The sequence below is a fragment of the Hemitrygon akajei genome, chromosome 5, assembly GCF_048418815.1.
Source record: "Hemitrygon akajei chromosome 5, sHemAka1.3, whole genome shotgun sequence".
Classification (NCBI taxonomy): Eukaryota; Metazoa; Chordata; class Chondrichthyes; order Myliobatiformes; family Dasyatidae; genus Hemitrygon; species Hemitrygon akajei.
The window spans coordinates 192,645,543-192,659,279 of record NC_133128.1 but is presented as its reverse complement, the minus strand read 5'-3'; the positions used below and the strand labels follow the sequence as shown (position 1 = coordinate 192,659,279).

The window sequence follows — 13,737 nt, the reverse complement described above, 5'->3', positions numbered from 1 at the left end:
GTTGAAAAATAGGCATCTGTTAGTCTCATGAGACCATGGGCAGGGTTGTATGGAAGACCAGCAGTTTCCCAAGCTGCAAGTCTCCCCTCTCCACACCACCGATGTTGTCCAAGGGAAAGGCACTAGGGCCGATACAGCTTGGCACTGGTGTCGTCGCAGAGCAATGTGTGGTTAACTGCCTTGCTCAAGGACACTGCACGCTGCCTTAGCTGAAGCTCGAACTAGCGACCTTCAAATCACCAGACCAATGCCTTATCCACTTGGCCACGCACCAACACATGAAAAAAATCGCACATAAAATCTTGGCTGAAGTTTGTCAGAAGGCATAAGGGAATCTCTGAAATCAGCTGGAAGAAAGTCCTATGGTCTGATGCAATCAAAATTGAGCTTTTTGGCCATCAGACTAAACGCTATATTTAGTGTAAACTAAACATCACACATCATCAAAAACACACCAACCCTACTGTGAAGCATGGTGGTGGCTGCATCATACTGTGGGGATGCTTCACTGCAGCAGACCCTGAAAGGCTTGTGAAGGTAGAGGGTAAAATGAATGCAGCAAGACACAGATAAAACCCAATGCAGTCTGCAAGAGAACTGCAACTCGGGGACAAGATTTGTTTTCCAGCAAGACAACGACCCCAAGCATAAGACCAAAGTTACACAGGAATGGCTTAAAAACAACAAAGTTAATGTCCTCAGTGGCCAAGTCAGAGTCCAGGCATCAATCCAATTGAGAATTTGTGGCTGGACTTGAAAAGGGCTGTTTACTCATGATCCCCATGTGATCTGACAAAGCTTGAGCAGTTTTGTAAAGAAGAATGGGGAAAAAATGTAGTGTCCAGATGTGTAGAGCTGATAGAGACCTATCCACACAGACTCAAGGCTGGAATTGCTGCCAAAGGTGCATCAACTAAATACTGACATGAAGGGTGTGAATACTTATGCAATTATTTTGTTTAATAATTGTAATAAATTTAGACCAATTTGTAGAAATTTGTTTTCACTTTGATATGGAAAAGTCTTTTATGTTGATCAGCATCAAAAAAGCCACATTAAACCCATTGAGATTAAACACTGTGAAACAATAAACATGAACACTTTCAAGGGGGCTGAATACTATTTATAGACACTGTACCTATGTCCAGCACACTGGGTGTAACTACTTGCCTGTAGTCCCAGTCTATCAACCCCTCAGCCTCAGTTGTCTCTGCTGACCGAAACATTCCAAGGTCATGATGTTTACTTTTTACGCCCTACCATAGCTTAATTGCCAAATTGTAACACTACGCGCTTGCTCGAGTTAAACACCCTCTGCCATTTCTTGGCCCACTCTGTCAGTTGATATAGATCCTGTTTTAATCTTAGATAACTACCAACATGGGACCTATTTCAGTAACAATTAAAGACCCATTTGTGCATTTTGGCATTCAGAATTAGTTGCAGATAGGTTCCTTTTGTTTTAACCATTTATCTCTAAGCAATTTTCCCTTAAGTCTCCCTACTGCATTTTATCTCTTAACTCTCACAGCTAGAGTCACACAATCTCACTGTCGCACCTATAGTCCCATAATCTCAATCTCACACTTATAAATCCACAGTCTCAGTCTTACACCTATAATCCCACAAACACTTCTTAATTTGATCGCTCCTATTCAGTTACAACCTAATCACTTCACTAGCAAAGGATCATGAACGCTACCAAGCACTTGGTGTTTAGATATTTATGGAACTCCCTCTTCCCTTTCACCATGAGTACCTCTATACCTTAAGTCCACCCTTTGCAATCTGTTTATCGTGACCAACCAAACAAGGGGAATGAAGGAGTTATGTGTACGTAAGTCTCCTTTGGGACTAGCAGATTTTGCAGTCTTGCATTTTTGCATTAAACATGCATTCTCCATCATCATCATGCACCGTGTCATATGACGTAGGCGATCATGGTCTCATGACCATGATTGTTCTTGGCAAATTTTTCTACTGAAGTCATTTGTTATTGCCACCTTCTGGACTGTGTACATATATTGAACAAATTAAAAACTGTACAAAAAACAAAAATACTATATATTAAAAAAGTGAAGTAATGTTCATGGTTTCAATGTCCATTTAGGAATCGGATGGCAGAGGGGAAGGAGCTGTTCCCGAATCGCTGAGTGTATGCCTTCAGGCTTCTGTACCTCCTTCCTGATGGTAACATTGAGAAAAGGGCATGCCCTGGATGCTGGAGGTCCTTAATAATGGGCGCTGCCTTTCTGAGACACCGCTCCCCGAAGATGTCTTGCGTACTTTGTAGGCTAGTACCCAAGATGGAGCTGACTAGATTTACAACCCTCTGCAGCTTCTTTCAGTCCAGTGTAGTAGCCTCCCCCACACCTCCCCATACCATACAGTGATGCAGCCTGTCAGAATGCTCTCCATGGTACATCTGTAGAAGTTTTTGAGTGTATTTGTTGACGTGCCAAATCGCTTCAAAACTCCAAATGAAGCACTGAATCACAGCTGAAAGAAGGCCATAGTTGGGAGCTTAACATCAAAGGATATACTTTGTATCGAAAGGATAGGTAGGAAGGCATAGGCAGTGGTGTGGCTCTGTTGGTAAGAGATGGAATTACAAATCCAGAAAGAGATGACGTAGTGTCAAAGAATGTTGAACCTTTGTGGGTGGAGTTAAGAAACTGCAAGGGTTTAAAAAAAGCAGGGAATCATACACAGGTCTCCAAATAGTGGCCAAAATGTGGGGGTTGAGATTGCAAAGAGAGCTGCAAAAGGCATGTAATAAGGGTAATGTCACAATTGTAATGGGGGACTTCAATATCCAAAGGGATTGGGAAAATCAAGTTGGTGTCGGAATTTCAAGAGAGAGAATTTGTTGAATGCCTACGAGATAACTTTTTAGAGCAGCTTATGCTTGAACGTACTCAGGGAAAGGCTATCTTCGATTGGGTGTTGTGTAATAACCCAGATCTTATTAGGGAGCTTAATGTAAAGGAACCCTTAGGAGGCATAATATGATTGAATTCATACTGCACTTTGAGATGAAGAAGCATAAGTCACATGTGTCAATATCACAATGGAATAAAGGGAATTACAGGGGCATGAGAGAGGAACTTGCCCAGATGGATTGGAGGAGGATACTGGCGGGGATAAGAGCAGAGCAGATGTGGCTGAAGTTTCTGGAAATAGTTGGCGAAGCGTAGGATAGATATGCCCCACAAAAGAAGTTGATCTCATATGGCAGGGGTAGGCAACCATGGTTGACAAGGGAAGTTAAGGACTCCATTAAAGCCAAAAAACAGGTATATGAGGTAGCAAAAGTGAGTGGGAAGTTGGATAATTGGGAAACTTTTAAAATCCAACAAAAGGTGACTAAAAGGGCTTTGAGAAGAGAAAAGATGAAATATAAGGGCAAACTAGCCAATAGTGTAAAACGGGATACAAAAAGTTTTTTTTCCCGATATGTAAGGAGTAAAAGAGAGGTAAGAGTTGATATTGGACCACTGGAAAATTATGCTAGTGATGTTGTAATGGGGTACAAAGAAATGACAGAGGAACTTAAAGAGTACTTTACCTCTTTCTTCACTGTGGAAGACACTAGCAATGTGCCAGAGGTCAGGGAGCAGGAGCGAGTGTCATTGATATTACAGAAGAAAAAGTGCGAGGCAGACTCAAAGGTCTTAAAGTGGATAAGTCACCTGGCCCAGAGGGACTACATCTCAGAGTCCTGAGAGTGGTTGCTGAAGAGATAACATATATATCGGTCATAATCGTTCAATAGTCTCTTGATTTTAGCATGGTCCCAGAAGGGAGGAAGGCAAAAGATAGAAAATGATAGGTTAGTCAATCTAAGCTCAGTGGTTGTGAAAGTGTTGGAGTCTATTATTAAGGATAAAGTTTCCGGATACTTGGATCAAAGGCAGTGGTTGTTATTTACTTGGATTTCCAGAAGACGTTTGATAAGATGCCGCACATGTGTCTGCTAAATAAGATAAAATCTCATAGTATTACAGGAAAGATACTGGCATGGACTGACAGGTAGGAGGCAGCGAGTAGGAATAAAAAAGCTTTTTCTGGTTGGCTGCTAGTGACTAGTGGTGTTCCTCAGTGGTCAGTTTTGGGACCGTTACTTTTCACAATGTTTGTCAATGATTTAAATAATGGAATTGATGGCTCTGTGGCAAAGTTTGAGGTTAATGTGAAGATAGAAAGATAGGTGGACAGATAGGTAGTGCTGAGGAAGCAATATGATTGCAGAAGGACTTAGACAAATTGGAAGAATGACCAAAAATGTGGCAGTTGGAATACAGCATTGGGAAATGTATGATAATGCATTTTGGTAAAAGGAGGGTTTGGCAACTTTGGGCCTGTACTCACTGGAATTGATAGGAATGTGTAGGCATCTCATTGAAACCTACTGAATGTTGCAAGGACTATATAAGGTGGATGTGGAGAGGATGTTTTCTGTGGTGGTAGTACCTGGAAATAGAGGGCAGAACCTCAAAATTGATGGACGACTATTCAGAACAGAGGTAAGGAGGATTTTTTTTAGCCAGAGAGTAGTAAATCTGTGGAATGCTTTGCCATAGACTGTGGTGGAGGCCAAGTCCGTGCGTATATTTAAGGCAGAAATTGATAGTTTCCTGATTGGTCAGGGCCTCAAAGGATATGACGAGAAGGTAGGTGTATGGGGTTGAGTGGGATCCAGGATCAGCTGTGATGAAATAATGGAGCAGACTCGATGGGCTAAATGGCCTAATTCTCATCCTATGTCTTATGGGTCCCTGGACCTCAAGTTAGGACTCCTTGCTTTAGATGAAGTTCAAGAAGCGGATTTGTGAAATCTCTGAAGGTCAGAATAAAAATACTAATAACTTAGTACTAAAAATCATTCATAAGAGACAATTACCAGTGCCCAAGAAGAACATGGTGATCTATCTCAATGACTGTCATCCTGATGCACTTACATCCACAGTGATGAAGTGCTTTGAGAAGCTGATCACAGGGTTGTATGTGGTGACATATATGTACTCTAATAATAAAATTTACTTTGAACTTTACTTTGACCAAATTGTTGACTCACACCAATGCAGTAGATGAAGCTCCTCAAAAAAACTGCTCTACCCTAATGGGGGTAATTGGCCTGATTAGTTTTCAGGTTTTTATTTCAAGTTTACTTGATCTGCACTATTTTCCATTTTTATCTTAAGATTTCCTTTACATGATCTGCAGTATTTTCCTGATTGATGTGTGTTGTTCTTTTAGTTAGGAAGGATTGAACTGGAGGATCAGACACTGAATTTAAACGCAGATTCCCATTCTGGCAAGACACTCATAGAAATTGTGTACAATCGCAGAGTGTATTGAACAACACAACTGAGAGCATTTGTTTCTGTTTTGTGAAGTGACTATCAAAATATTTCACATATTAAATGGACAAAAATTTTTGTTTAAGTGATTAGATAATAATGATAACGCAACATGAGGAGAAAATAGCAATCCTTTGTCTTATCAATTATTCAGAAATGAGAAATGTCTGCTGCTGTAATAACCTGATACTCCATTAAGCTCATTTGAATTTTTTTTACAAATTTGGAATAATATTTTCTGTACATTTTCTACAATGGATTTTATGGAGGGGTTTTGAAGGTTCTTCCAGATAGGAATATTGCATAGCAGTTGAAATCCCCATTTTTTTAAAAGAGCTAATGTGGATTTGTTTTGACATGGGAAAATTTATAGTTACTAGACTTTATAAAAAAAACTTAAATGCTTCACGTTTATATGCACACTCATAACACACAGAATAGATTGAATCTGATATTAGAAAACCATCCATTCTTGCATATTAAAAATACAGCAAGGCTGGTTTGAAATGTCTTTAGTCACAACATATTGACTGCCCTGTAAGGCTGTACTAGCAACTCTTGTGTATTTCCATGGAGATGTGTTAATTGATATTTTACTATAGCCAGCTATCTTTATTCACTCATTATTCTAAGGTTTCATTATTTCTCATAAGCAGGCCATAATTAAAGAATACACATTACAGCATAGTTAGCCACTGTATTCATTAACGCTGCTAACTTGAATGAGGCAGTATTTGCATACTGACTGACAGACAAGGTTGCTAGGAAGGGTCTGACTAATCACTAAGTGGCCTGCTTATTGCTGCTGCTGCTGCTTGTTCATTGTTGCTCGCAGGATAATTTTGTCTCCCCCTCCCTTTCCTTGGTGGTAATGGTTTCTTCCAGCTCTGGGAGGGAAACTGAATTTGACATTTGATTTTCCTCCAGATGTGCTAATCAGTGGCAGTGAGCACTGCAGAAGAATAGAGCAGGGAGCAGCGAGAGCATACCTGTCAGCCTCTGTCATTTACTGGCATGGCAGCAACCTTTTAAGTGCTTGCAGTTTGAGCTGGTGAGATTTGCTCTTGGCTTTGGTTTTATGTTCCTAAGTTGCTGGAGAATGTGAATTGCATCACACAGGTGTGTTGGCACCTTGTCATCTGGACTGCCTAGTGCCTCGCTGGTTTCACCATTATTGTCATTCTCCCATTTGCTTCTTCATTATAGCTGCTGTCCTGATAAAAGGGACTTGCAGCAGCTTGGCAGGCCAAGCAGTGGGAACTTCAGGGGCTGCTACTGCTCTGCTGTTATCTTCAGCTGCAGTTTTCCAGGCTTTCAACGAGGAGACCTGTCATGCATCAGCTGCCAAGTTAGAAGACTAATACTGAACTGCGAGTGAATAAGTGTGTCCAAAATCTACAATGACAGCCATGAAGGAGCAGCCTAACATGGGTAGGGGAAGCCAGCAGCAAGACCAGGTAATGGTCTCCTCACACTCGCGATTTTGTGTTTTCCACTCCATGTTAAATGTAATTATCTCTGTAAGCCGGTATTTTGTCTCAAGTATTTTTATTATATAAAACATGACATATTTCAGTCTTGCACTATTGAAATATGAATTTTCAAATGCATTATCCTTGAAAATGTGGGAACATTGGAACATTTGATTTATGAATAATCATTTTCAAGTTCAGTATTTTTGTCCATAGACATTTTTTCTGAAGAAGTTTCTAAACAGCTTTTTATCAGTTTTTAATTTTAATTGGAGCAGGGGGAATACGCCAATGCTTAACTCTAAGCTGCGATGTTATTTTCTTTATGCCATTTTTGAATTGCTTTGCGAGATGAAACTGGTTATTTATGATCCTAAGACTGTGCTTTCAGCAACTAACAGCTGAAGCAAAAACTGCAGCAGACAGAGCCACTGTTTAAGAACGTTCCCCTGCTTGCTTGCTTGCCAAGGTTACATTGGTATATGCCATGCTCCTTTTATTTAAAGCTGATGGAATGAATTAGTATCTGGTCTGGTTATAGCAAATAGTGATTGTAAAAAAATGAATTATCAACTCCGTGGCTATTGTATTTTTCACTGAAACGGAAGGAGGATGGAGTCTCACTGCTGTAGAGATGCTCTGTATTCAGTGTATGTTATGCTGTAATTCACTTCTTGTCATTCAGTTTATCATGGGATTTACCACAATCTAGAAGTGGATTGGCTGAGATTACAAAATACTTTCCTGATTTCTAAGGGTTGAGGATGTGAAAAACTAACTTTGCACCATATAAATCTTTCAAATATTGAGTATCTCCTCTAGACTGAATCTGAATAAGGATGCAGTTTAACAGTAATTTGAATGTTAAGTGTACTGTGGTTTGTAGAAATGGATATATTTACAGATTGTTCCAGGTCCTGTGAGGTCTAACATATTAGGGGTGGTTTAATTAAGTAAAAATGATGTATCTGAAAGCAAAAATATAGCTGAAAGAGAAAATGTTTACCTGTTTTGTTCGTAAACACATTGAAGAAAATTACATTCTAGTTTCTATACATTGTATTTCCAAATACTGTTTTTTCTCTGTCAACTTCTATGATCTGTTGACCACACCATTCAACTGCATTCCATTTATGGAACAAGGTGATCCATAGTTACAGTTTATCTTAAAATTCAAGCAAGAAGTTAATATAGTTGTACCAGCTCAAATACAAATGTACGTGGTGCATTTTATTGAAATATTTATGCAGTTATACAGATCAAAGTGTTAATACTGTAATGGGAATGCATCCTGTTTCTAGTGCCACACTCAAATGAAAATCACAGAATAATGTTTTGAAGTATGCTCATAAATAAGGAAAGAACATTCAACATGCAGATCTTGGAGATTAACACATTTCCAATGCGCTCATTTCATTACTGTGCACTGACATTGACAAATTTCGACAAACACTTCAGAATTAACTGTTTTCAGATGACTCACGGTTGCATTCTGTACTTGCGTGAACACGGAGATGTAATGTTATTATAATGTAAACTGAATACTAACAGGTTTATTTAAATGGTGTGTGCTGAATTACTGAATCATATATTTGAAGATAAAGTACAGTTTAACATCTGACACTGCAATTAACTCCTTGAAGGCTGTCAGTAATTTACATTTATTTTATATTGTAGAAAAACATGGTAAACATTACACTTTTTAGAAATTTTACCAATTAACTTCTATTTGTGTTACATGCTTACATTGTTCAACATTCTTTATCATAATTGTGTACATTTTGTATTCAAGAACAGATTGTAACAAAATGTTGTCAAGAGCAACCGGAAACATGTTTTGCTTCAGAGATGAAGCACATCCGTATCGAATTAATAGGTTGAACTATATGGAATGAACAGACAGATTTAGTGCACTGTTTAAAAAATAGCTTTAGAAAAGCAGGTTTCCAGAAATATGGTACTTAGCTGTAATGTTTTACATAAAGACATCAAGCCAGTTCTATAGAGGTGAACTATTTTCTGTGATAGAGTTAGAGCATAAGAGTAAAGTTGATCATAAGTTCCATTTTCCACATATAAGTGTGACTAAATTAATCCAAATTCTCTCAGAATTTAAAAGTAATTCCACATTCACTTCCATCATGTTGATTTTACATGAATGATTCATTTATTTTCAGTTAAGCTTTTATATTTCTTTTATTTTATTCAAGTCCAGGTTTAAATATTTCCTATTGCCTTCATTTCATAACAATGGTCATTAACAGGTTTACAAAGGTGTTGAGTTCAATTGATGCACAGGTGCCTGTTGTAATGCGACCTCTCGAATGTGTTAAAAAGATACACCTGGGTTTTGAATTCCTGCTCTTAAATGTTCATTTCAGAACTGCTCTGGAGTTTGTTTCATGTTAAGGCTTGATTTAAAATTATTAATAATTTAACTGAGTATTTAATTATGTGTGCTTATAATTATAAAAATTATTTGTTCTCTAACGAACATTACTGAATGTTATAACTGATGAACAGGTTCAGGAGCAGTTATTACCCCTCGGCCCCTGGCTGATTTATGGTTCAGCATGGACTAGATGGGCTGAAGGGCCTGTTTCTGTGCTGTAGTGTTCTATGACTCTAATCATCAGGCTCTGCAACCAGAGAAGATAACTTCACTCAACTTCACTCATTCCAAAACTAATCTGTTCCCACAACCTATCGACTCACTTTCAAGGAACCTTCATCTCATGTTCAGAATACTTATTGTTTTATTATTATTATCATTATTATTTCTCTCTTTCTTTTATATTTGCAGTTTCTTGTCTTCTGCACTCTGGTTAAATGCCCAAGTTGGGCAGTCTATCATTGATTCTATTATGGTTATTACTCCTCAGTCACCAGGGTCTTGAACCAGAGGGGATAGCTTCACTCAATTTCACTTGCCTCATCATTGAAATGTTCCCACAATTAATGGATTCACTTGGAAGGACCCTTCATCTCATGTTCTCGATATTTATTGCTTATTTAGTTCTTTCTCTTTTGGCATTTGCACATTTTGTTGTGGTTTTGCACATTTGGTGTTTGTCCATCATATTGTTGTGGTTTTGCTTTGATTCTATTATTATCTTCGTCTTTACTGTGAAGGCCTGCAAGAACATTAATCTCAAAGTAGTATACAGTGACATATATGTACTTTGTTCTTGAACTTTAGAAAGGATTTTATTGGAATATAGAAATGTACAGCATTGAACCTAATGAAAGAGAGTCTAAAACAATCAAATCATTTGCATTTTTTGCCCCATTTTGTGATTAACACACTGAATCTCTGGACGTACAGAACTATACTTGCATTATCGCATTAGAATTTGAAGTGCTTGATGTTCTCAGTAAGGCTGCTATGGATCTTGCCCAGACCTCTAATATTTGCATCGTTTTTTTGTGTAAGTCAGGGGTTCCCAACCTGAGGTCCATGGACACCTTGCTGAATGGTATTGGTCCTGGTTGGGAGCCCTGATGTCAATCCTTTTGGATCCTGCACTGCAGAACTAATATGGGGTTGCATGAGTCTGATCAGGGAACACAGTGAACTGAATGGGCATTGTACCAAGGAGTTTGGTAGGAAAACATGATATTACAATGATAAAATAGTAGGCCACATCTAGTAATTTAAGCAATGAAAGTTTAATTAGCATAACCTTAGCAGAACAATTAAATAGACCACAAGGAGTTTTCAATTATGAAATTAAAATTCAATGGCAGGTATTCTAATGTATTAAAATCTGCATACATCCTTTTCAGGAAAGAAAAGCCTGCAACATGATTTATTTTGGAGACATTTAAAGCTACTCTGCTCCGCAGTGGACATTTTTCTTAACCAATATACTATAACCAGTACTTGCCCATTAGTATATATCTGACAGGTATTTCTGTAAAAGTCATTACTGCTTCCATGATTGTTCCTTTGAACTGCTGTAATCCAGCCATTTCCGATTGAAATTATTTGCTCTATTTGGCTTAGTTTACTCTGCTGGTCATAAAGATAACATGTACTGTATAAATTACTCCAAGTCAAAACAATGCTTCCTGTACAATTAATAAAGCAGGTAAATTCACTGTCCTGAGTTATCTTTTACTGCCAGATTGATAAAGATACTGTAAGGTACAAGAGGCAAATCTGGGATTAACTGTGAGCATAATCTCTTTCTATTTCTATAGATGTGCCACGTAGAATAGTATATTCAAGGTTTAATATACTTGAATTAGATCAGATGAGTGTGAGTTTTTTTTGGTTTGACATTGTGATGTGGACGATCTTGATGATATGCTTCATTTAGAAGTGGTAGCTGAGAGCTCAGTATGTTTTCTTTAAACCACCTTAGCCAATAAGCACATCAGTAGACATGAAACCCTCTATGCCCAAGGCAGGATTCGTTTTTATTAATTTCTTGTGGTGCTAATGTTGGTCAATTGGAGTTTGGAAGAATTAATGTGATTTTTTATTAATTTTAAGATATTTTCAACCATATAATAGCCAATATATTTTCAAATATATTGATGCAATAAAATTTACTGTTCAATATTCCTCCTGGTGTATTTGCATCTGAGATATTTATTTACATCTGATATATGATAATCACTAGTTGATCTGTGGTTTAATTGCATCACTTAAGGTGAGACAGAATGTAGTTTTCAAGCTATTTCAGATCTCATCACCAGAACATTAATCATTATATAATTTATACCAGGGTTGTACAGCTTGGTGAGGTGCTATTGTCCTTCTCATATTGGCCACTAGAGTAATTCATTCTTGATCTTAAAATACTCACTTCTGAAAAAATATAATGGCTACAACCTTCAAAATGTATGACTGTCAATGGATTTTCTGAGCATCTGTATTTCTAATATATTATCATATACCATAGACTATTAAAACACCTGGGACTTAAAACAGGTTACAGTGGATTTTGTCAGGGTTAAAAATGCAAAGAAATGTTCGCACTTACTCCAGTCGGGCTTATTGGAATTAGCGTGCTGAGGTAGTGAACTAATCAATAGCAATTTTTAAACACCTCTCTTTCAGCCTATTGTAATCTCTACTTAAATAATAGGATTCCACTAATTTACAGTATTCTGATTACCAAGCAGTGCTTTGTCCCAGCTGCTTTGCAGCCCCTGACTAATTAGTACCACTGTTATCAATAAATCAGGTTATTGTTGAATTCTTTTTGTATCAGCTCTTTTGTTACTATATCCAGTTATGAATTTAAACAGATGGCATGTTTTAATACTTAAAAAAAAGAGGATGTATTGAATTAAAATAAAAGATCATTCAAAAGAAGTATTGAAGAAGAAAGTCTTGTTTAGAAATAAAGTAACTTAAGGAAATTAGAGGGAGAGCTGTGGGAATTCTCTCGGTACAATATTCAGTTAAGGGCGTGTTTTCTTTGTGATGTTGAAAGTCCATTTGGGACCTGTAAATATCTTGCAAATCAGCTTTGCTACATTTTTCTACATGAAGCCTGTACTGCAGTGGATCATAGGGGATCTGCAGCCTTCTTACACTAAGACAGAAAATACCAGATTTGTTATCCTTGAACTCTACCACCAACACCCCTACACCCCCACTCCTCCTGAGATTATCTTGTGTCTTAATTTGGAGACAATCCATTATAACTGTTTCAGTCTGTCAGAAGACATTGTCACAATTACTTATTAATAAATTGCTTAGCTAAGCCACCCTAACTGTTCTTCAACAGGAATCCCTTATGATCTGGGGCATTTTTAAGTCAGTTTTAATCTTGCATGGTTCACAATTACAACTTCGGAAGATCATAACCACAAAAAAACCTCCTGCATGGTTTTCTGATGAAGTGAATACCTGACTCCAATGATAGACAATTCATTGAATAATTTGTGGAATTACAACATGTGGAAAGCTAATACCTTTTATTGAAACTAATGGATTGTTAACATCATTCTGTCAGTACAGTAAATTTGGAATAAAACAAAAAATACTTGGGTCACGTAACATCAGTGCCAGGCAAAATGGGCTTGCCACAGAGCGTGAATGATTTTGAGCCGTTATGGGCTATATCATTGTAATTCATTGGTGAAGGGCACATGTTAGTGTATTCAGCATTCTGATCAAAACTTGCAACAGCAGTGATATAACTACAGCAGAGCTTTGTGACGTGATGTCTACATCACTGAAAAAGCACTAGCATAATTTAACAGGTAGATGTAGGAGAGATTTTCATCTCACTTTTAAATTGTGTTGCACACAGAATAACTACGCATACATGTGAAAATGGGTTTGTAATACCCATTGTCCATTGAAATCAGAATCTGGTTTAATATCACCAGCATATTGTATGTCATGAAATTTGTTAATTTTGCAGCAGCAGTACAATGTATTACATGATAAAAACTGTGAATTACAGTAAATGTGTATATATAAAATAAGTAATGCATTGAACATGCGTGGGTGGGGCAACATCTTTCCATCTAAGAAGAATTAGACGTCTAGCCAGGAGAGAAGCAAAAGATAATATTTGACATTTAGCCGAACTCAAGCGTATATCTGTCTCACCCAAAAAACCAAACAGAGCAATTAAAGGGTTAGGTTCTAGGTGGCAATTCAGAATACAGGATAAGGTTATAAAAACATCTCTCCAAAATTTCTCTAGATTAGGACAGGTCCAATACATATGAATAAGAGAATTCTCGCCACTTTTGCATTTATCACAAAGAGGACTAATATTGGGATAAAATTGAGATAGTTTAGATTTGGACATATGGGCCCTATGAACAATCTTAAATTGTAAAAGACAGTGGCGAGCACAAAGAGAAGTTGAATTAACCAATTTGAGAATCGAGTCCCAAACCTCATCAGATAAAGGGATATTTTAAGTCAT

General features: G+C 37.6%; 1 protein-coding gene across 2 annotated transcripts in view; it reads left to right on the top strand.

Moving 5' to 3' along the window:
• The window catches only part of LOC140728601 (inactive dipeptidyl peptidase 10-like), a 1,645,453-nt gene that overhangs the window by 822,844 nt on the left and 808,872 nt on the right, over positions 1 to 13,737 (top strand). Inside the window, exon 1 of one of the 2 annotated variants that reach the window (XM_073047584.1) lies at positions 6,309 to 6,820. The exons of the other annotated variant lie outside the window; for it this stretch is intronic. Coding sequence (XP_072903685.1) covers positions 6,764 to 6,820 — 57 coding nt within the window. The 5' untranslated portion in view covers positions 6,309 to 6,763. Of the gene's footprint in view, positions 1 to 6,308; positions 6,821 to 13,737 lie in introns of those variants that run through there. 2 annotated transcript variants of the gene reach the window in all.